The following is a 25,243-nucleotide window of genomic DNA, read 5'->3' as shown; positions in this document are numbered from 1 at the left end:
ATATTCGTCCATAGGTCAAATCGGATATGTAATTATTGGAATAATTGTTGGAGACTCCGTGAAGATGCGGAGTACCAACGGCTAGACGGTAAGACCCCGTGCACCTTAACTATAGCTTCGCAGTGACAACCTTGATCGAATGTGTAGGATAGGTGGGAGGTGGTGACACACAACAGCTTCGCAGTGACAACCTTGATCGAATGTGTAGGATAGGTGGGAGGTGGTGACACACAACGACCAATCCCCCATATTGCTGAATAGAGCACCCACCCTGCATAGATTAGGCATACAGGCGTTCCAACCTATTTTAGCGGAGGGTTTCTGACTCGCGGAAATAGGCTAATGCTATGCCTAAAAGTAAGCATTGGATTACTCTCTTGACGGAAAGAAGGGTGAGAAATCAGAAAATGAAAGCTAAAGAAGGGTGAGAAATCAGAAAATGAAAGCTGTTGTCCTTATGTCGTCGCCCATCTAATCCAAGATTCTAAAATCCACGTATCCAAACGGCCTGTCTGACCGAAGTCTGTTTCTGACTCCAGCCCAAAAAAATTGGTTCTAATTGAAGCCTCAGCAATAACATCAATGTCTCCTGTGGTCTCATTAAGTAATAAAAGGAGCCATGGGCGAGGGGGAAGGTTCTAGTTAGGGCATTGCCACTGCATCTCCTACAATAAGAGCCGGCCGGAAAATTTGTTTGCGGGTCAGAATGAATCTCTGTTACCTCAGCTCTAGTGATTGCTAGAGAGAATAGTTTGCCTCTCCATCACCATAACCATCGTCATTATCATTTTCTTCTTAATCGTCAAAATTAAGGCTGCAGAGGTAGGCAAGAGCATTAGGGAAGGTACTGATTCTGTGGATAGTCTCACTTTGCCTCTCTTTTAAGTGAAGACTCTCTATCAGCAGCTCTTCTGCAGTTCATAACTTTGCTTTCTCCTCTAGGCGTCACGATGATGAGCCATAAGAATGGAGTGTGTTGGGATCTTGCCTGTTTGATGGCACCTACAAGGCTACTATGCTGATTTAAGAAAAATTTAACTTTTGCAGGAGAGAGAGAGAGAGAGAGAGAGAGAGAGAGAGAAAGATATCCAATAAAATCTATTACAAGAAGCATGGAATCCCTTTTTCCACTCGGAAACCCTTATTTGGTCTCGAACACCTTCAGTTTGTAGATATCAATCGCATGTTAGATTACAAATAGGGCTGCTTTGGAATGTATGACAAATGAGCTTTAAAAAAAAAAAAAAAAAATTCTGCTCCAGTAAAGTGAACAACGTTCAACCTTGTTGAAATGTACTTAAATTTGTAACAGAAATGGGTAAAATTTGCATGCCATTTAGAAATTTCAATAGCAAAAACTCTCCTCTGAAGCGTTTTATACCTACATCGACCTCCATCTTGCCGCCCCCAATACATAAGATTATGTGAAATGAGTTCCTCTCAGGATATAAAATAAAGAGACAAGTTTATAAGTTATAAAGCTGCAATAAGCATCACACACGCATCCATAACATGGAAAATATGGATGGGCAGGTTTTATTTGTATTGTCCTTGACCCAAACTTAGACCAGAGAGAATGATTTCAGTCATGGAACTCAGACATGAATGACTCATGGAAGGTGGTCACGAGGGAGACGATGGCTGGGATCTTATCCTCCGGTGGCAGGATTGTACATCTGATATGCCAAGTGCCAGGTACCTTTCTCCAACCAAACACAAAAACAAACATCAGTAAGTCCCACACACCCAAGAAGAAAAGCGACAAAGGAGACCCAACATTTCATCCAGTGTAACTACTTTACAAAACCATTTGATTTTGGTCCAGATGTTCTATACAAAGACGATTGGGACTGGGAATGTTCTGGTCAATGAAACAAGATGCAGAATTTTCTACTAATTTGAAAGTTCAAGAACAAGACCAATGTGTCCAAATGCGAGAGGGCCCAGAAAAAAAGAACTTTTTATACTCCAGGAAATTAGCAGTGTGCCGTGAGGTGCACCATCCTCCGCACCAAATGAAAGCAAAGCAACCATGACACACTCCAGATGCCAGAAAAAGGGGTCATTTTTCTTCAGGTGATGTACATAATGCACGTATGGTGCTATTTTGGGAATGCTATGCCAACTGGAAAATGTTTTCTCAAGAAATTTACGTGGAAGATGGACATCATTCATTGAATTTCCTGATGACACATCACTGTTTTGCAACTAAGGTGCCATACAGCAACTTAAATTCCTAAAAATTCAATGACAAGAAGACTCACCTGTCCAAAGCCAGATCCAGGAACGACAACAATTCCAGTAGCATTGAGAAGGCGACGAGCGTAGAATGCATCTGGGGCTGTCTTCACTGCTTCTGCAGCTTCAATGGCTTTCTGAGGCAGGTAAAGACGTGGGAAAAGATACATTGCTCCCTCTGCCTTGTTGCAGGTAACTCCCTCTAAACTGTTGAATGCATCTTCTAATGTCTGTGTTCATGAATACGAAAAGAAACAGAAACATTCAGGGGTGCTTCAACTTTTTGAATTTCAAACTAAAGAGAAGTCGGTTACAAAATGGAACTGTTAGAGGTTGTAAATGGGTGCTTTCGAGTTAAAAAGGAAACTTTGAAGAATTGATTGTCAGTGTCTCTTATTATTATAGAGATAGCCCTGACTTTAATTTTAATTATAGTTTTACCATTGTCTGTGACTGATACAGTCCGCAGTAGCAACGACACATTTGGAATTGACAGAAGATTCCTCTTTGAAGTTTTCATTTCATGATGCCAATCACTGTTAGATAAGTCTATTTGTCGTTAGAACTTCCATATTTTCTTTTTCACGTTTGTCCTTTTATGTGATATTAAGAGCAGATTGGACCACGGATTCAATTGTATACATATGCGATAACTTGAGTGCCAACATGATTGTCTTATTATAGTTACTGAATGCCAACATGATTCAATTGTATACATATGCGATAACTTGAGTGCCAACATGATTGTCTTATTATAGTTACTGAATAGATATCTCCCACAGCAGCTTTTTCCCAGCACAAGTTCTCTAAATTTCTTAGCGTAGCAGGGCTGGAAAACCTTCCTAACATCTTGCACGTATGGATGATAGAGTACAAGTTATGCTATCATGATAAATGGAAGTAATAACTATTCCTTGTAAGCCATTTTGATGTAGAATTTCCTCTTTGCGAAAGATTTAGGGGAGTTTGTTGATGGAATTATCACATAACCTGTTCTCAGATCTCTGATTCTACCAATTCTGTCATGTGGGTTGCAAACAGTGCCAGGATATCAAAGCCACGACTACCACTATCTTAAGGATGCTTCGGTTTTTCCGCTTACTCAAAGATCTTAATGTGCGGCGCTCCACTACTCTGTTTAGCAACAATAGAAGTGTAGTTTAGGCCATAAATTCTTTGGAATTTCTGGTTATTCAAACAATGTTACACAGAATCTTCTAAATGGGTGAAGCACCCGTGTCGGACGCGTCTTGAATTCCAATACTTAAGGATTATCGGCAACACTTCTAGGTCTCTTATATTCGGTGTTTTTTTTTGTGAATACTACTACCACAACTTTATAATTACCACATGATTTGAGCATTTATATTCTAATAGTAAGTTTTTTATATGGAAGTAAAATATTATATTACTTAATCTATTAAAAAATTTAATACAAAATCAAAATTTGAGAATCAATTACAGTATTCTGGTGAATCCACAAATCTTTCTTTTTGAGATTTTCCAAATCCGACACTTGATAACCAGTGTTGGATTCCAACATGTGTTCCTGTGTTGATGCGGCGACCCACTCTGTCTAGCAATAATATAATTGTGGTTTAGATAGCAATGAACCATGTGTTTAATGAGTGGACTGTGGACCTTCACATAGAGGTCTATTGTCACTCTGTTTAGCAGAAGCAATTCCATAGTTTCATGTCACTCGCTCTTCCATGCATCAAAATAAATCTGTCGATTACATTGGTAGTATTGTTGAATGCTTACACATTTGCATAGAAAGGATATTTCCATAGATGAGGGGACTCTTAAGGAGGTTTTCTATCATTTATGAGTATCAAACTACCATATCTTTCCTTTCTCATTACCATTTATCTCATATTTATTCTTTGTTACCGCATAAGGGCAAAATTATCCTCGCACATTTGTATATAAATAAGGGATTAAATCCTTATCTGATTTCCAAATTAGTGTCATCAAAGAGCCTACGCCCCTTGCACAAGATCTTCCAAATTCTTGATTACAGTCTCAGGTTTGAGTGTACACGTGAAATACTCAAGCACGATTTGACTATTACGGGTGCTATAAGTATCAGGGAGATCTGGAGACTAAAGCTCATGGAAACTATACAAGCATCATTGATCAAATATTTACATTGGAAACCACGATTAAAGACTCGAGAACATAGTGGATATCTTTTCTTTCCACATTACCATTTTTCTTTATGTTACCACATAAGGGCAAAATTATCCTCTCACACATCCTAATCTGATTTCAAAATTGCTGTCATCGAAAGGCTATCCCTTGCACAAGATCTTCCAAATTCTTGATTACAGTCTCAGGTTTGAGTTAACACGTGAAATACGCTAGCACAACTTGACTACTATGGGTGCTATAAGCATTAAGGAAATCAGGAGATTAAAACTCACAGAAACTATACAAGCACCATTGATCAAATATTTACATTGTAAACCATGACTAAATACTCCCAAGGTGTTTTTCGACCATCTCAGTCTTTTTTAATGAATTCTACCATTCAAAAAAAAAAAAAAAATACTCCAAAGGTGCTGGTTTTCTGCGCAGGGTACTGAAGCCTGAAACACAAGAAAACATAGAGGATATCTTTCCTTTCCTCATTACCATCTGTCTCATATTTGTTCTTTTTGTTACCGCATAAGAACAAAATTATCCTCTTGCACATTTCTATATAAATAAGGGATTAAATCCTAATCTGATTTCTAAATTAGTGTCATCGAAAGGCTACCTCTTGCTCAAGATCTTCCAAATTCTTGATCGCAGTCTCAGGTTTGCGTTAGCACATGAAATATTCAAGATCTTCCATATTCTTTATTACAGTCTCAGGTTTGTGTTAACATGTGAAATAATAAAAAACAACTTGACTGTTGAAGGTGATACATGTAGCCAGGAAATCTGGAGACTAAAGCTCATGGAAACTATACAAGTATCATTGGCCAAATATTTACATTGGATACCTTGATTAAAGACTCCCCAAAAAGGGTTGATCCTCTAGCTCAATTGATAAAGACTGTTTTTCAACCTCAGTTAATGTGATGACTACGAGAAAGGAGTCACCCATCACCAGTATGTTCGTTTGGACTTTGGATACTAAAATAATTCACAAAACACCAAAATGAGAAGTGGTTGTGTAGGGATGTTTGAATGCAATGAAAGTGTGTCTAGGTATTTGGGAAGCCTAACCTGTCTATCCTTTGCTTTGGTTGTGCGATGATTGTTCATTTTTCCATTCATAAACGCATATTGAAGTTGTCCTATTATAGCCAAAGGGAGAGTGTTGTGCTCAGTTTACCATTACCTTCTGCCGGATCCAGATTCACTGGTCAGCACCAGGTTAAAGGGGATCTGGTGGTCGATCAATCCTTGTCAGAAGCTTGTGAGCTTCAACAGTAACTTAGAATAGGTCATAGCCGGTGACTGGGATTAAAATGGGAACGCTCAGGAACAGCTAGAGGCGCAAGGTGGCCCACCTACTATGGCAAGATGTATGGTCCTGGGACATGTAATCATGCATCGACTCAACTATTTTCTGTTTCGAGAAAAATCTACTCAAGCTATTCATTATTTAACCTTGCACCAAAAAAAAAGAATGTAAGTTGTGATGTTGTTTGCCACTGTTGATTACATAGAACACCATTGGTTTCCAAGTGTTCTCAATTACACAGTAACATGCTATATGCATCAAGTGTTGGCCATCACCGTGGCCTACTTCCGAAGGGATGTAAGGCCAATGAAAATTTGATTTGCACCTATATAAACTATAAGGCCCTCATAACAAGCAACATAAGGCCTACATTATAAACATTGGGCCCACTACATCATTTTTTAATCAGAACATGCTAGACAAGAAACAACTTAAATTGTGGTTAAGTTACTTTGCTTGCATTTTGGACTCAAATATGAGTGTAAAAATGCTATGAGAGCTCACATTATAAACATGGGTCCACTACATCACTGTCCATCAAAACATGCTAGACAAGAAACGACCTAAATTGTGGTTCGGTTTCTCTGCTTGAATGTTGGACTCAAATATGAGGTGCTTAAGTGTCTCTAACACATGGATCCCATACATATGTGAACGACAAGTAAGGATTTCATTCTATGTATCGTCTGAAGGAGTAGCTTTATCAGTAGTATACTAAGAAATTTGAATGGAGCCACTACAAGAGGAAACAAAGCCTGTTGTGCATATCAGGTTCTACCACAAAGATTTATGAATCCACTGAAAGATCAAATATTAAGGGTTTTGAACTAGAGAGCCTAACCATTCCATTTCAATGTCAAATATGTCATCTTCAAGGCAAAATGAAAAAAAAATGCCATTTACTGAGAAGTTATCTGGGTGTGAATATGATGAAATTTTAAGCATAAGACTTTGGGGATTGAAGAATAATTGTTTTGTTCGAGTGTTGACCTAGGAGTGTTATCATTTCAAGGCAGCATGTTATGTTTTCGCATTAAAATGACTGAATGTTTTGACTATCCATACATGGTAAAATATCTGCTGCAACCCAAATCTTTACAATTGAATTGATTTATAGGGAAAAAAACAGGTATTGAATTAGCAAAACAAAAATCACTGACCAACTTACCTTTGCACGCCTTGCTAAAGAAGATAGAATTCCGTCTTTCTCCGCAGAATAGGATTCAAAAGATTCATCTCCAACCTGCATATTCATTTAAAGCTTATTTGTTGTGATTACCTACTAAAACCAAATAATAAGAAAAAAAATATGACTTAAAAGCCATTTCATTCCACCGAGTACTAGAAAATGATTATCACAACAGTCTTGGGGTTCGAGTCTTTAAAAAACACATGGTTAACTTTTACTTGGAAGTTGGAAGTAAACAAAAAAACACAAAATTTACCTTGGGTGGATTCATGATAAGACTTGCAAGAATCTGGCCTGAGATGTTTGAACAAAGATTTACAGATGCTATCTTGTAAATCTGTTCTCTTACATCGGCACTGAAACCAGTAACCTCCATGTAACCTCCTCTTTTGCCACACTCACCGTAGTATCCTGTCAGTCAGAAAAAGAAACTGATTGTTTTCCAGTAATACAATTCAAGGTTTATAATTTATACAATTAATTTGAAATTTGATCATCTGAGAGAGGAATCACATACCTTTAGAAACTGAATGGAATGATACCAGAGCGATGTCCTCCTCACCATATCCCATTGACCTGGAAATCTTCTTGAATGAGTTGAACTTCTTGTTGTCGACATAAATGTTTTCCTGGTATACCTGTGATTATTTGCAGTTAGCAGAAATGCATTAGTAACCACTCTGTCAGAAACAATGTTTGAATCCAAATTTTAAACCCCTTAGTGGATCAGATCTGAATCAAGTCGATCTGGTTCAACTAACCTCGGGCCATGTTAATAATAACTTTAATTTCTTTTAGGGCCCGTTTGGATGCCGAGAAGATTTTGATTTGGATTTCTCACATTTGCAGCCCTTTTTGCATTGTAATTTGCATCGGATCAAATTCTTGGATTTCTAATTCAGCAGCTGACAGTGAAAAAAATCAAATTTCTAAATTTGCTGTGGAAATAAGAAATTGGAAATCCACAGATGTGGCTGTTTCCTTCACCCTCTTTGCTCCTCAACCTCTCCCCTCCACTAGGAAGTACCCCCTTCCCTCTCTGTCTCCCTCTACATGAGCTGCCGGATCTATTCATTTTGTATTCAAAACTCAATTCCAAATCCAAATACAAAATGGGAGGTATCCAAATGGGCCCTTATAGATTGCACTGGGAAAGTCAAACTCCAAAAGTGACAGATTGATCACACTACTTCATATTTCTATAATGCAAAAGTAGGAATAAAAATTATACAGGATTCCAATCAAGAAGGAGCAACCCAATGACAGCAATTTTCATTTTCCAAGTCCAAACATTATGAATAATAACCAGTAGCTACACACCTCGTCAGCAAGAAGAACAAGACCTTCTTTCTTGCAGAACTCCACAATTTCCCGCTGGTTGTCCTCTGCGAGAACCTGCAGGCAAGAATTAACACCAAAAAATGCTTACAAATAGAGATCATAAGCTTTACAGAAGTATAAAAACAGAGACCCACAAAAGCAGTTCCTTCTCTTTCATAAAAATATTTGATGATGCCATGTAGCTCAGACACAACATTCATGGGAACCAGTGCTAGACAAGGACATGAGGCATCAGACAAGGAGAACTTGGGAAACCCAACATGTCAACACATCATATGCACATAGGATGGAGGGCCGTATAAACACGTACCCATCATCCCATCCTTGATATTTGATCCAACAGCAGCACACTTTTTGAGGAGCTGCTGTTGGATCAAATATCAAGGGTGATACTTCTGGCGTACCACCTTTAAGTGTTTATACGGCCTTTCATCATACAATTTCTCCATATATATATATATATATATATGAGAAAAGTGTAGCTACACATACGTGTAGCTAACTTAGCTACACCAACGGCTTAAAATACAGTGGGCCCCACATTGTTTGGGTGATGCAAACCATTCATTTGATGGGCCCTCATATAGATAGGGTGTGCCCAAAAAATCAGCTCCATAGGATCATCCCCACCCTTCAAACTGTGGAGGCAAAAATGGACAGATTTGTGAAGGTTGTTAGGCGTCCATTTTTGCCTCCACAAATCGTAGGGTTGGGATGATCCTATAGAGCTGATTTTTTGGGCACACCCTATCTATATGAGGGCCCATCAAATGAATGGTTTGCATCACCCAAACAATGTGGGGCCCACTGTATTTTAAGCCGTTGGTGTAGCTAAGTTAGCTACACGTATGTGTAGCTACACTTTTCTCATATGTATATATATATATATATATATATATATATATATATATATATATATATATATATATATATAAACCATGATGCATATAAGGTTAGGATATGGGAAACATATCTAAGTATAAAGTACAAAAACTTATCTTAATAAACTCAATTGCATAAAGAATGTATAATAGTAAAAAACAAGAAATTACATGAATTAGGCTTTTCCTAATAAACCACACTCCATGTCAGTCTAACACGGCTGCTATTGTTCTATAGATAAAGGCAAATTTTAATAGATCAAAAGGGCGGCCCAGTGCACAAGGCTTCCACCATTGCGGGGTTTGGGGAGGGCTAGATGTATACATTGAATTCTTATTCCATGGATTGAATTTTAATCGAGCAAAAAAAAAACTACCAACATGCATTGAATTCTTATTCCATGGATGAATCTTTTCTCTTCATCATGAATCTTGAATGGTGCGTCCATTGTGAAGATATCTGGGTATTATTGACATTCTGCTGTGGTTACTTGCATGGTTTTAAATTTCGACCGAAATCCGAAATTTCGGTGAGGACCGAAACGAAATGGTACCGAAACTGAAATTCCTGAAATTTAACAAATTTCGTTCGAAATTTCAGAAATTTTGGGAATTTCGTTGAAATTTATATTAAAATAATAATCTTTTATTCCGTCAAACAGTTTCGAACGAAATTACCGAAATTATCGGTAATTTCGATCGAAATTTCGTCCCAAAAATCAGGGATTTCGTGCGCCAATACTAGATGTCGCCTGAAATTTCGGTTTCGGATAAGTTCAAATTTTAGCCGAAACCGAAATTTAAAACCATGGTTACTTGATCATCTTAAAAGTAACACAAATATTATCCACTATGCCCATGTCACAGAAGGTATCAGCCTCATTGGCTGTTGGCTTTCCTAACATAAAATATTGCCTCCATATAAGGAACCTGGCTTAGTGCTCACCTGCCCGGTCGGATTGCCAGGATTTATAACTACTAATGCCCTGACAGTTATACCCTTGGACTGAGCAGCTTCTAGTTGTTTTTTAACCTCAGAAATCTCCAATCCCCAACCTGTTGCTTCATTTAGATAGTATGGTACCTGAAAATAAGACCAATATTACTTCTTTGCTCTTTATCAATGTTCAAAAACTCGGACTTGACATGGAATCGTTAAGTTTAATTAAGTAAAGTCGCTGTCACATGCACAGATTTAGCAAAAACTCCTGTCATCAACATCTTGGAGTTTGAACATGGTAATAGGAGCACGACTAATAGAGTTCCAAGTCGGTGAGATTATGAACATTGCTGATTGCTTATTATAAAAGTCAAACTTTAAGCAAACACCAAAATCCACAGTAACATACAAGAGTGCCTCCATGGAGAGTAATTGAGGCAGAGTACAAAGGGTACTGAGGAATGGGGCAAAGAATGCCATCTTTTTCAGATCTAAGTAACAACTGCATCATCATATGTACCTGAGAAGACCAGCAGACAGTTATATTTTGCTTCGATTCAATGGCATCAAAAGCTAACAAAACAAACAAACATTTAAGCTCAAACAAGTACCGAAGGGCTTGCTCCATCAGTTAAGAAAATGTCATCTGCATTGGCAGGCAAACCATCACGATCAGCAATTCCAGCAGCAATTGAATCACGCAAGCCCTTCACACCCTGATAAGGAGGTCGCATGAATTAGCCTACATTTCCCGTGAGGAAACCATTTTCACTTTTACATCATTGCATGGATGAGAGGAAATGTGATCTTACTTGACTATGACTATAAGCACCTGTAGCTCTACCAGGAATCTGGTCCAGAATCTGCCAAGCTCTTTCTATTGAATCCGAGCTGCAACAAGCAGAAATGAAGTTTGCATACGAAAGCATGCAAGGAAAATAGTATTTAATAATAAATCCTATAAAACGTTTTCTATATTGTTAGATTTTTAAATGATAGGTGATGTTACAGAACATGATGATACATTAAGATACCTTGAGATAAATAATGAAATTGGAGGAAGAGATAGGGAACATGTGGAGAGAAGACTGATTTTTTCATTACATTTCACATTATACAAGTATTGTCTTATAAACATGAAAGATGGACCAACAACTCCTTAGAGAGGATTGGTCAACCAAGAGCACATAGAATGATGTACCTGAACAATGCGTGAGTTTCGTCTTTGTCCAGGAGTGGTGGATGGTCGCATAGTGCTAGAACCTGAGAAAAAAGAGTGAAAATTCAATATCAAAGCTGGCCGAAATTAACCTTTCAATGGAAGAATTACAATACACCAACCTCTCTGAAAAAGGTAATTGGCTGTTGACCTAGAGACTGAGGATTTCCAATATTGCAGTAGAGTATCTGCAGAGGAAAAGGCAAACTCAACACACTCAATCAGGTTCAACCAAGGGAAATCTATTCATTCCTAATGGAACGATTTTGAATATACATTCGTTAGTTAAAAAAACATCTCCCACTTTCAAATTGTTAAAACAAGAACTTTATGTGAGAATAGAAGCCCCACACGAGAATTAGGAAGTTTTTTTTATAGGAAATAATAATTTTTTTCCTCAAAGTCAGCAGCTTGTAATAACACATGCTCACAGAAACCATGCAGGTATATGCAGTTTCATGCAAAGATCCTTGTGAAAGTGCAGATCCTGTTTGTGAATCACAATGGATGCTAGCATGCAACAACAATGAATGATATTTATCTAGGAATGATTACATGCGACAAAACTTGCCAACCTAAGCAACAAGGAGACAATCCTTCTTTAGTCTTTTGTTGTTCACATTGCATCGACATGGGTAACAGTGTAAATACATCTTGAAAGAAGTTGTACAAGAACAGAGGTATACAGAAATCAACAAGACAAGAGTGTCTCCTTTCTGTTACTGTGAGAAGTGTTAGACGCGATGCATCATGAGTCATGGCAAAGGTTCCTATTCTTTTATCAATATTGGTATGAATAACCAGAGCCAACTCTTGGCCAAGTTGAAAAATGTAACATCCAGAAAGAATTCAAGCCATTGGGATGCTCCTTCCACTTTTCTACTGGATGGATTTTATTTTATTATTTTTAATAGTTTATACAGTTTTTTTTTTTAAATGGTGAATAGTTTATACAGTTTTTAGTGGTATATTATACACTTTCTCAAAGGACTCTCTCTCTCTCTCTCTCTCTCTCTCTCTCTCTCTCTCTCTCTCTCTCTCTCTCTCTCTCTCAAAATTTACATGAAGGATGCTATTTATAGCGATACGACGTGCTGCAACTTTCTTTTCAGATACCTCTAAAGATGCTTGAGTAATCTTTTTGTCTTTTAAATTGCACCCTCTTAACAAGGATAAGACAACTGTATGGTTGCTTCTTTTCTTTTTTTTTGAATGGCAACAAATGTATGGTTGTTAATCTTTTAAGTATTTCTAATCTTAGACAAGGTATAACTCATTCTGCACAAAACTTTATTTTAAATTTAAAAGATAAGCTCCATTTTCCAAGTTTCAGTGTTCTTACTTCTCCTTGTCTAGAAGAAATATCACCAAACCAAGTTTGTCCATCAATTCTTTATTCAGTATTTCACAAGTGCTTATTTTATAATTTCCTGTAGTTCATTAGTGTCACTATATCAGGCTTCTCAAAGTTGCCATGACTGACACATACCCATTTCCATATGCCCATTACAAAACATATAAAATTAGCTTACTTGTTATTATGAAACAATTAATTGTCCCAAATCACTAGCAAAACTCTTCCCAGACCCATAAAAGGGAAAAAGAATAACATTACAAACCTCATCGAAGGGATGAGAACCTGGCTTTGTTTGTAGCTCTTGTTGCAATTTCTGTGAAGCAAAAACATTAAACAAACAATCTTCAATAGATGAATTTGATGGTAAAAGACCATGATTTCTGAAACAGTAAATTCAGCAATTCCAAAAGATATTTGCTTCCAACTTGGATCGGTCTAAACCTCGCAGCACATAAAACTACTATGAGAAGCAAGAAGACTAATTAAACACAAAGATCAGTCAAGAAATAGGTCTTCTGGCATACTTGAGTCATTTGACTCAGCTTGAGTCGATTGTAACTCACTGATTCAAAAAAAAGAGAGAGTAAACCCTTAGAGGATGGTGTGGACACATCCAGCTAAATCGCCTGAACTCCGGGTTGATCAGTAAAATTTTGTACATTGGTTTTAGTCATACTAGATACAACAATAAAACAAGACCGTAAGGCATAAAAATACAAGACAAAAATTTCACCACAACCCACAAAATAAGTATCACATGAATCTTAGCTGTCATTTTAAGCAGGGAAAGAACTCCTATGAACATATTGTTCAGCATTCAAAACCTTTATTCTCGTATGAGTGCTATGTGATTTGGCACTCTGGATTTTCAATTGGTGACTCATTCTACATTACTAAACTAGGTAACTATGATTCATTTAGGAGGAAGAATCTCAAGAAAAGCACATATGCGAACAACACAACTAGCGATTGGGAATACCTGCGCAAGAGTAACGATCTCTCCACGAACAGCATACTCGCATTTTATAACCTGGTGGAAAAGAAAAAGAGTATCTAGGTCAAATATTGTACAAAAATGAATGTACTAGACAAACGACAGTATAGAGAATATAAAAAAAGTGACTGTATCATTCACACATGCATTAAAATTATTAGGAAAGCTTTACAATCAAGATGCACATTATTCAAACCTTCATGCATTTACAGAAGCATCGTCATTTCCGAAGGAAGTATTTTGTAATCATCTCATCAATGTCCCGAAGCTAAGAATAAACTTAAAATTTGTTGCCATAAAACAAACTTAAATTTTGTTATCTTATGAGCTCAATGCAGAGAAAGTCAATGAAAGTTCACATTTTTTTAACAACAGAACTGTAGGATTCCCTACACATTTCCCGACCCCAGCTAGATTGGGACAAAGGCTTAGTTGAGGTGAGTAGAGAACTGTAGGATTCCCTACACATTTCATCTAATAAATTTTGGCAAGAGAAGGCTCCAACAAGAAGCACGATATTCATGGACAGATTACTGAAAGAAATATGTCTCGAAGATTTTCAAAGACACAAATCAAGTAACTTATATTTTACTGCTGAAAAATATTGGGTTGGATAGCAATATGAATGGACCGCTAACAATTTTGTCTTCTTCAAACAATCAAATGATCATAATTTAGCGATCCATGTGGTGAAGTCTTACAAGCAAAATATCCCTAAAATACAAGAAAAAGGAAGGTCCTTTGAAACAAAAGACACGCACACACACAATAGCTCTTCAATACAACTTGAAGGAATCTCTCACCCCGCAATAAGTTTAATTCAGTATTAAATACTTTTGACCATATGCATCGAATAGAAATATCTGAAAACTCAATTTATAAAACACAAAATAGCTGCGATCAGCTTTAAAAAGAATAATATGTCATACAGCAAGATAAGCTCCCTCTTTTCTTTTCTTTTTTAATAATAGCAAATTTCATTAATAATACAGGAAGATTGAGAGAGTCCTTCCATAGAGGAACAACAAGGAACAAAGATAAAGACAATTAGCAGAAGTACAATCAAGACGCCCTATTAGGGCCCGTTTGGACACCTCATATTTTGTATTTGAATTTGGAATTGAATACAAAATGAATAGATCCGCCAGCTCATGTTGAGGGAGACAGAGAGCGAAGGGGGTAATTCCTACTGGAGGGGAGAGGTTGAGGAGCGAAGAGAGTGAAGGAAACTGCCAGATCTGTGGATTTCCAATTACTTATTTCAATAGCATATTTAGAAATCTGATTTTTTTCACTGTCAGTCGCTGATTTGGAAATCCAAGAATTTGATCCGGATCCAAATCACAACACAAAAGGGCTGCAAATGTGAGAAATCCAAATCAAAATCTTCTCGGCATCCAAACGGGCCCTTAAGGGAGCAGGAAATTAAATAATTCTAAATCCTGCCTGAGAACCAATTCCCTAAATTATGATCAAGACAAGATGAGCTTTTTTAAACTCGCAAAATTTATTGAATGCATGATCAAGATTCAAGTTGACTTGGACACGGAGCCTGATTGAGGTCACACCAACTTACAAGCTTCTAAAGCTTGTCCGCTGCCACCAATATCAGTCCCTCCAAATATGAATCCCCAATACCAGAACACAATAATCATGGACTCAAGATAAGTTTAAAGGCCAATTTTCCCAGACAAAACTCAATGTGACATATACTACTGTCAATAGACCAAAAGCCCAAAACCGAAAACCATGTAATTAAAGTGAAAAGCCAATCGATACACAGGAATGAAATAGTAAAATAAAAATCGATGGGGTAAAACATGCAACACTAACAACATTACAGATCACAAATTAATCAAAAACCCAAATCCCAACACAGATAACTAAATAAGGATCGATCTTGCCATCTTGGACAGAAAGAAAAAAAAAACCAAACAGAGCCAGGTAAAACAATAAACTAAATCCATAACCTTAAATATCATAGAACTCCCAAGTAAGCCGATGCAGACAGAAGCAGAAACAAAATAACATCCAGGTAAACAAAAAAAAAAGGCCTACAGAAAAAGAAAAATAAGACGAAACCAAGTAAAAAAAAATCCAAGATTCAGAGCCACGAACTAAAAAAACACGCATGCAACCAATAGATCCAACAAATTACAAAACCCATATGCAAAAAAGGCAGAAAACGAAACGTAGGCTAGCAAACTTGCCTTAAAAAGACAAAATAAGACAACCCATGTAATTGAATAGATCAAAGAAGGTACGAAGGAGAAGAAAAATGATACCTTTGGATTAATTGTATCAACAGTAACAGGAGCAGATTTAGAAGACATATCTGCTGAATCAGAAGAAAAAGGAGAGGAAAACGAAGATTGGGAATAGAGAGCGCCCTTAAAAGAGAGGGCTAGTTTTTTCGCTCGATCTGCTGCGAATCTCCGCATCGTGGCGTGCGGTTTTTAACTGACTGTACGATTCTTTGTCACGTTCAAAACCCCAGAGTCAAAAACCCCCAAACCGCCCTTGAAAATGACGAAAATCCCTAGCCCACAGTTATCTATTATTTTAAGGAACTTTCCTCAGGACTCGATGAATCTAGACATACATAGGTGGACCCCATCTGAATTACATACATGGTCAGCCGTTCATTTTACCTTTCTCATTTGTCGTCTGAGAAAAACACACACAGATCTCTCTCTGTTTCTCAATATGTTTTGAGTGCATACAAAGTTTCTGACGTGGGGGTCTCGTTTTTGCCTCGGCACTGTTTGTTTTCGATTTTGAGAACCGATTGTGAGTCCTGTTTGTTGTTTTGGATTTTCAGAACCGATTTGAGAGTCCAAAAATTGGACTTTAATTAGTGTCCAATAGGACTTACAAGCGATTATATAACTTTTGGGGATCTCTAGAAATTAATTTGCTATATAGAAAGTGATGGATTTCTGATCTAGCCGTTTCAGGCAGGTCCACTGCAGCAGTACTTCATCTAATGGATTCTTATCAATGAAATTGTATGCTAAGGACCAGGAAGTCCTTTTTTGAATTTTAGAATCGATTTGAGGGTAGATCCTTTTATCTTCTTCGTGAAAATTTTCTAGAGGATTCATTAGCCGTCCCCAACTAGTTTGGGACAAAGGCTTAGTTGAGTTGAGTTGAGTTGAGAATCGATTTTGACTCAAACTGATTATTTGACTCAAAATCTAATGAGATTCTGATTCTAATAATCACTTCTAATAATCACTTTTTGACTGCAAGTCCATATTAAAAACAATCTATCAGCATAATTATCCTTCAATGCTTCTGGTGAATCAGGTCGTACATAATGGGCATTTTCCATAGTCCTAAGCTTAACTATGTGTTCTAATTAGACATCTAGAATTATAATTTAGCCAAAAAGTTATTTTTTTCAATGGAAGTGATATCAAGACCCAATGTTTTGATTAGATGAGTGAAGAATCTTATCGTCTAGCATTTAAAGAGATTTTACGGCGTTCTCAAAAAGCTCTCATGAGCCCTTTAAATACTAAACGACAAGATGCTGCATGCATCTTATCAAAAGAATGGAGTACTGAAAATCATTTCCCTTTTTTAAAGTAAACTACCAAGAGAAAAGTACATAATGTGGGCTGATGTTTAGTGAAAATACAGATTGCGGGCACCTTTTAAAACAAGAACAAAATATGGGCTAATCATCAAAATCGGGTTGGAAAAAGACCCTCATACCCTTCTGACATCAACAAAAACGTCATTCAGCCTCCTTCTTCATTACTGGTGTGTTTCACGAGATTCGTTTGGTTCATCTGGTATTTGAATCAACAGAAGTCACAGAACCTTGGGTTCGTTTCTATCTTGGCCGTCGGAAATACCTAGAGACAGATGGATGCCCGACACGTGTTGAAAAACTTTTTGGAATGCTAGCGGCTCTATATATAGTCGGTTTGGTTTGGATTGAAATCTTTCTCCTAACCCAGAGTCCTTGGGTTCCTTTAAATTTTGGTAGTCGCCAATATAAATAGACGGTCGGATCCACAACATGTGGACATCAATATGTAACGGTGGCGTATTCTAATAATACCCTTCTCTCTAACCATTATTTCCTTCTCTGTAACCATTATTTCCATCGGCGTACCCATTATTTCTGCCCGTGTACCCATTATTCCTATTCCCCTCTCTGTAACAATTATTTCCATCAGCGTACCCATTATTTATGCCGGCGTACCCATTATTTCCCTCTTAGTAACCATTATTTCCATCGGCGTACACATTATTTCCTCCGGCGTACCCATTAGTTTCCACCGGCATACCCATTAGTTCTATCTTGGCCGTCGAAAATACCTAGAGACGGATGGATGTCTGACACGTGTTGAAAAGATAAGTGAGAAAAGATAACGTCTACCGTTCTAAACCAAAAGATAAGTGAGAAAAGATAACGTCAGTGTTTTAAAAAGTACAATAACGTCGGGGTTCCAAAAAGTTTTCCAACATAGAAACGAACCGAAGGTTCTCTCGGTTCAAATACACATTTAAATGAACTAAAGAAGCCTTGTGAATCGGGCCAATTTAAGAGGCAGTAATGAAAAAGGAAAACTCTGTTGATATCAGAAGGGTATCAGGGTCTTTTGACCACCTGATTTTGAAGTTTAGCCCTTCTTTTGTTTCTATTTAAAAAGTTGCCCACAACCCATATTTTTACTAAACACCGGCCTGCTTTCCGTAACTTTTCTCAACTACTACCAATAATTAACTGAGGCTACTTATGTTAACATTCATCACACTACATTTTTTTTTTCGACAAAAATATATTTTTGAGTAACTCTCCAACCTTGGTGTTTCGTCAGTATTGAGGTCACTCACAGGGCCGGTGGTCCCCTACTCTCACTGACCTTGTTCTTACGAAAATTGATCGGGCTAAGCCCAGAATCACTCCTATGGCCCACTCTTTCAGTCTCTCTCACTTAGACCTGGCAAAAGTGAGCCGGACCCGCAAGTCCACCGGCCCGCCCGTACGGGCCGGGGCCGGTCACTAAATCACTGACATGTAGAAATTTCACCCGGCCCGTACGGGTCACGAAAAAAATGAGCCGAGCCGGGTGGACCCGCGGGTGCCCGTAAAAACCAAAACGATCAGATTTTATATGCCCGCGTGTGCTTGTAGGAATTTAAACGATAAGAACAAGATTTTCCTGATTATAATATTGGAAAGTCTCATAGAGTAGGTACAGGATGGGACAGCTATCAGGAAAACACTTCACCTTTCTGTCTCTCTCTCATTATGCCTCGTGTGGGTTGTCTTCTTTTTTCCTGCTATTGAATCTCTATATCTTCCTCGCCGTTTCCATCTACTTTGCTTCTGTCTTTCTTTACCATGTTCTTCTCATCTTTTAAAACTTCAACTCTTGATTTTTTATTTTTTTTTCCCTTACTTTTTTGGTTCGCCCCATGTGAGGAAGGGCCGGGTGCGGGTCCAAGCTTCGTTACCCTTAAATTTTTTCAGTCATTTTTACCCGCCCCCACCCGTTTGCCAGGGTCTACTCTCACATCACTGGATTAGGGCTGGCAACGGGGCGGGTCGGGGTCGGATGTTGGGGTCCCCTACTCCTTTCCCTTTGCGGGGAATTTTCCCCCTCCCCACTGCGGGGATGGTGGGGAATCCCCCTCCCCTCCCCACGGGGAATATATAATCCTCATCCCTTCCCCGCCCCGCATCCTTCGGGGACGATCACTTTACTTTCTCATTTTACTTCGTTAAATGTTAGGTTTAAAACTAAAGATTTGCTAGGGACAATCACTTCAGGTTGCAGCTTGGCTGTTGCATGTGAGAGTAGCCACACAACCCACATAGGCTAAGATTTCATCTTATTCATTTTAATAACCTGGGGACAAAGGTGGTTGCTCTCAGATTCATTTAATTGATTACTAGTCCCTAGTAGATCCCTAATTTCCAATCCCACTTGCCAAAAAGTACTGTACGTGCCACACCGTAGGAAGATCCAAACCGTCCATTTGATGGGCACACCATACTACCATAGGCATAGGATGATCCAAACCTTCCACTTGATGGGCACATTGTAGGATGATTCAAACTGTCCATTTGATGGGCCACAACGTAAATAGGTTGTGGCCCAAAAATCATTTCCATAGGATAATCCCAACCCTCTGATCTATAGAGGAATTGCATATTATGGTACCTTCTATAGATCGGAAGGTTGCAATCATCCTATGAAAATGATTTTTGGGCCGCAATCTATTTACTTTGTGGCCCATCAAATGGACGGTTTGGATGATCTATGGTGTGGCTGTAAAGTACTTTTAAATTGTAGCCTATCAAATGGACGGTTTGGACCATCCTATGGCGTAGCCCATACATTATTTTTTGAAAAATAATGGACTATATGAGCGCACACCATATAAAATCTCATCACTCATCAGAGAGATGTTGTCTTTATTTGGGGGAGGGAGATTTTCAAAGAATTTAATGCTGCCTTACAGTGATGGTTCGAGGGAGAGATTTTAGGGATTTCTAAGGGTAATATTCTAATATAATGAGGGATAATGACCAATGGATTATGGGTAAAAGAAAACATAAAAAGCTATGTCGGGGACAAAACTGTACTAATGGAAATTATGAAAATTTTGGAAGAATCTTGTAGATATGTTTTGATCCAAGGGGTTTTTAGTAGTTTTCTCAAAAAAAAAAAAAAAAAACTTAAAAAAATACAAAAAAAAAATGGCATTAATGCGGGGCGGAGCGGGGCTGGGCAGGGCCAACTCCATCCCTTTCTCCTCCCCTTCCCCGCACCGGGGAATTTTTTAAATCCCCTTCCCCACTCAAATCGGGGAATCCCCTCCCCAAACTGAGCGGGGTGGATCCCCGCTTTTCCGGGTGAAATTGCCAGCCCTACACTGGAACGACACTCTTGGATGCTCGTGAATATTGCAGTACAGTTGGAACTCTCTAATATTTATCTCTCACCAGGCCTTACATTTCCTTCACAGTTAACAAAGTTTGTCATTTTCTACATCGGCTTATCTTGGACTTTGACCATTGGACATCAGTTAAATGCATTTGACGTTATCTCCATTCTCCAAGAGCCATCACTCATGGTATTCACCATCGGTGGCCATCCTCTATGATGTTGATTGGGCAGGTTGACCAAGTGAAAAAATATATTTATGGAAAAATTGCCGATGGGTGACTTCAAAATATGAGAATTGCCAACGGGGAGACACTTTTGAAAAATTGTTAGAAAGGGATGAAATGGGAGTTAACAAGTCTCTAAAAGGGGGTTATCAACCTTGTAAATGAGGTTATTAAACTCTCAAAAGGGGGTTATCAACCCTCTTTAACAATTTCTCAAAATTGTAACCCCGTTGACAATTCTTGTATTTTGGTGTCCCACATTGGCAATTTTTCCTATATTTATTTCTCAGTCCAAACAAACTTTCATGGAGTTCTAGGAAGTAACCGACCGTTCCATGATCTAGTAATGAATCAACTTACAAAGGTCTTGCCTACACCCCTGCTGAATTAGCCTGGCTTCAATCCCTTCTATCTGTACCAGTGATTCCATCATTTCATGTACTTATTCTCGGGTGCAACAATATAGGCACCATTTATCTCACAACTAACCAGGTCTTTCATGCATTTCACTCAAGTCAAAACAATATTGATGCCATGTAATTCTCTTTCCTTGTATTTCTTGTATGTTTCTAACTAGTATAATTGCCTAAACTCTAAGAAATTATGTTGTTTATAAAGATAGTCTCTCAAGCCAAGAAAGGCTATGAAGAGTTTCTCATTTCCAAAGGAATACAAGAATTACTTTTAATAATGAGGAGTCCAAGAACAAGAAAAAAACTTCAAACACACCATCCCAATTCAAACCCTCACAATCAAGACAGAAGATTAGTAATTGACAAAGAATTGCTACATAACTTGTTGAAAAAATCACTCCTCCCTATCAATGGCGACACATAGCCTGGTTTCTCTTGGAACCCATCTTCACACGCGCCGGAATCCGACATTGCCGCGGTCACCAATGTATTAACCGTGCCATAAGACCCCTCGCTAAATGCTTTGTTACACTCCCTTAGATTCCCCACTGCATCAATATAATCATCCAAACAATCTTTCAAGCACCCGTCCGTATAAGCGTCATTGCTATTGTTCATGATCAATGTCCTCAATTGAGATATCGCCTCTGTAGCTTGGATTATGCTTAAGTTAATTGAAATCTCCGCAAGCCCTTTGACATCCGTTTTAAGACTATTGGGATCAGATTCTAAGGAAGATACACATAAGTCAAAGTGGAAGGTCTTATTGCATGTTTGGGAGATCAAATCTCCACCCTCAGTTATGCCAAATGGCCGTGCAGAGAGGGCTAATTGGAAGATAGAGAAGAAGATCAACACGAGGAAAGCTGAGAAGTAATAGGCATCAGTTAAAGCCATCTATATTTCTCTTTCTCACAAGTTTGTTGCAGTGGTTTGAAGCAGAAAGGAGAAATATATAAAGCAGTTTGGCATAATGGAAATGCAGAATAGAGTGAATCCGTTTCATGAGAAACAACGAAATTCTCACTTAATTAATTTATGATTATCACCTCTTAGTGTTTTGTCTTAGACGTTGGTAGCTCTGGATGCTTTGTTAAACTCATACATTCTATACTACTTTTATTCTATTAATGCCTATGCAAAGAACAAATGCTAGCATCGAGCCATGTGAAAACAGAGAATTTATATGATGGGTGGCCGTGAAAACACGTGAAGTCTGAAAAAAGTAGGTACGGCCCACTTTTCTCGATGATCCAAACCGTTCATCTGTTTGGGCACAACGTAAATATGGTGTGTCCCAAAAATCATTTCCATAGGATGATCCTAACCCTCCGATCTGAACTGATCTGAAAATGAAATCATTTGTGGAATCTTCTACAGATCGGAGGGTTAGCATCATCCTATGGAAATGATTTTTGGGGCACAACCTATTTGCGTTGTGCCCAAACAGATGAACGGCTTGGATCATCGAGAAAAGTGATAATTATTCCAGTTGGATCATCAAAAATTAATGTGATAATTATTCCAGTTGAACGATTCCCACCAATTGTTTGTCTGACATCTAGCTATATGGTTACTTGTATAATATATCCAGAGTATTGGGGAAATTTAACTATTTTCTTACATTTCTTTGTCCTTTGCATTTGTCAATAATCAATTGAAGTACTTTGTATTTCCATTGGAAGTTTGTGCACATGATCAACATGAAGCACTTCGTACTAGGGGTGGACATGGTTCCGGTTCGAACCGAAGAACCGAATTGAAACGGCACATATGGTTCGGTTCGGTTTGGTTCCATATCTATATGGTTCGGTTCCGGTTTTAATATCCTGGAACCGGTGGAAATTCGGTTTGGTTCTGGGTTTGGGATCTCGGAACCGAAAACCAAACAAAAAACCGACCATCACCTTAAAACCCAATGCCTCCTCATTTGATAAAATCACCCCCACCCATTTTAATTCACCCCTCTTTAACGTGTTGCTTTGCCTTTAAAATTTTAATTCAGCCCCCAAATTTGTGCCTGATTATCTCAAATTTGTGTCTGTTTGTAGTTCATATATATTTTTTGCATTGCCCATATTTGTGCTTGTTAGTGTTTGTAGTTCATATATAAACAGGACCGGACCGAACCGAACCAATTATAAACACGATTTGACAAAATATCTACACTTGGTGAAGGTTGGGTAAACCAAGAACCGAACCGATTATATATGGTTCTGGTTCGGTTTGGTTCCAAACATATATGGTTCGGTTCTGGTTCCAATTTTAGGGAACCGATTATATATGGTTCGGTTCTGGGTATACTCCAAAACCGAACCGAACCGAACCATGTCCACCCCTGCTTCGTACACCATCATTCGATTCTTAAAATAAAGAAAAGGAAAGGAGGCTTGTTTCCTCTCGCCTGTATTACATTTAGAAAGAGAATACTTCAGTGGTAACCCTGGTAGCACATAGGAAATGTGATAAATATTCCAGTTGAATGATTCCCTCCAATTGTTTGTCTGACCTCTAAAAGAGTACTTGTATAATATATATTATATCCAAAGGATTAGTGACGCAGGGAGCGTGAGAGCGGCAACACCAAGATAAAGATCGGCACGAGCAGCACTAAAATAATCTCGTGGGGGTATGAAAACCCATGCTACAGTTTGGAGGAAAACTCCAATATCACGTGAAAGGAGCAAAGCTCCTTCACCCACTTGACAGAGCCAATGCTCTCTTCACAAGTGATATCCTAAAAATATTCAAATCTATCTTTCTTTCCTCATGCCATTACATTATATAAAAAGTCAAAACCTAAGAATAACAACCCTAAATTCTTGCCTAACTATTATTCTCAATCTTTTAACTAAAGCAAGATAAATAAAAAGAAGAAACATGACTAAAACTTTCCTAAAATAGTAATCCCGTAATATAACTATACCATATCATAAACTGCCTATAACTTAGCCAAATCAACTACAAATAGCGTAATCTTGGGCTCTTTAGATAGGTAATCGAAAAACTTTTCTAAAAACACCAAAATCATGTTAAAAGAACAAGATTTGACGTCCCAAAAAAATACCACAAATAAAATGACAAAAATTGGTGCGAACGGAAGAAAGAAGAAATCAATAATCCAAACATAATAGGGAACAAACCCCAAGAAAAAGCTCAATCTTCTCTACACAAAATGTGTGATTTTTTATTCAATAAAAAAAGTCCCCCCACAAAGTAACATAGGGTTCTTTTAATAACCAAAATAACAGTCATAAAACTACTACTCCTAGAAAATAGAAAACTACTACTTTTGGACTGATGATAAAAATAAAATTCCTAAAATATTGCCTAAAATCTATTGATGATAATTTTTTCTAACTAAAGAAAGGAAGTAGCAAGATATGTTGCTTCTCCAGAATATTGTTGCCGAATTCAAGAGATATGCGCTGCATCAATTAGCCATTCAAGAAAAAATCTAGAGGATTGGGGAAATTTAACTATTTTCTTACATTTCATTATCCCTTACATTAGTCAATAATAAATTGCAATATTTTGTGTTTTCATTGGAAGTTCGTTGCACATGATCAACATGAAGCAAGCACTCTGTATTCCCACCGAGCGTTGTATTTTCATAGTAACAAGAAACGGTGATAGTCAAGGCACCTAATACATCTCTGGCCACCCCGCCGGCCACGATCAATGAAATTCTAAAACTAGGAATATGATAAAGATTGAATGATGCTCGATGAATGATGTTTAATAAAGTGGAAACTAATGAGGGCTTGTATAGAGAACTCAAAAGGTAAAGATAAAAAGAGAAAAGGGTAATGAAAAGAATATATGAAGATTGAAATATCCTAATCTAGCCTGGTTACCTCATTTAGCCTAGTTGTCTCATATAGCACCCAATCAATCTAACAACACTGGTGCTATGATCTTAAACACTCCAGGCGAACACAGAAGGCCTCATGGAATTCCTCATGGAATCACTACATGTATACTATTCCGTAATAGCAAAAGCTCAAGGAGACCCACATATATAGTGTTAGGCCTAAAATCGGTAACAGGTTATGGTAGGGCTGGATGATCCGAGC

General features: G+C 37.9%; 2 protein-coding genes across 2 annotated transcripts; both read right to left on the bottom strand.

The window, feature by feature from the left end:
* Positions 1-1,315: 1,315 nt before the first annotated feature.
* On the bottom strand, positions 1,316-16,150 carry LOC143881595 (alanine aminotransferase 2-like). Its single transcript, XM_077384769.1, has 15 exons — positions 15,902-16,150; positions 13,602-13,652; positions 12,885-12,935; positions 11,388-11,453; positions 11,248-11,309; positions 10,859-10,937; positions 10,658-10,762; positions 10,456-10,566; positions 10,053-10,190; positions 8,205-8,279; positions 7,402-7,522; positions 7,141-7,295; positions 6,864-6,938; positions 2,265-2,468; positions 1,316-1,699 (listed from the first exon to the last, which is right to left on the bottom strand). The coding sequence occupies exons 1-15, from the start codon at positions 16,055-16,057 to the stop codon at positions 1,583-1,585; spliced, it is 1,566 nt and encodes a 521-aa protein (XP_077240884.1). The 5' UTR covers positions 16,058-16,150; the 3' UTR covers positions 1,316-1,582.
* A 5,356-nt stretch (positions 16,151-21,506) lies between these two features.
* Positions 21,507-22,073, bottom strand: LOC143881276 (putative invertase inhibitor). The gene has a single exon (XM_077384262.1). The coding sequence runs from the start codon at positions 22,062-22,064 to the stop codon at positions 21,507-21,509; it is 558 nt and encodes a 185-aa protein (XP_077240377.1). The 5' UTR covers positions 22,065-22,073.
* Positions 22,074-25,243: the final 3,170 nt, after the last annotated feature.

Source organism: Tasmannia lanceolata, unplaced genomic scaffold (assembly GCF_043159265.1).
Source record: "Tasmannia lanceolata isolate RefF3 unplaced genomic scaffold, GAP_Taslan_0.1 ptg000007l, whole genome shotgun sequence".
NCBI classification, from domain to species: Eukaryota; Viridiplantae; Streptophyta; class Magnoliopsida; order Canellales; family Winteraceae; genus Tasmannia; species Tasmannia lanceolata.
This window is presented reverse-complemented; position numbering and strand designations above follow the sequence as displayed.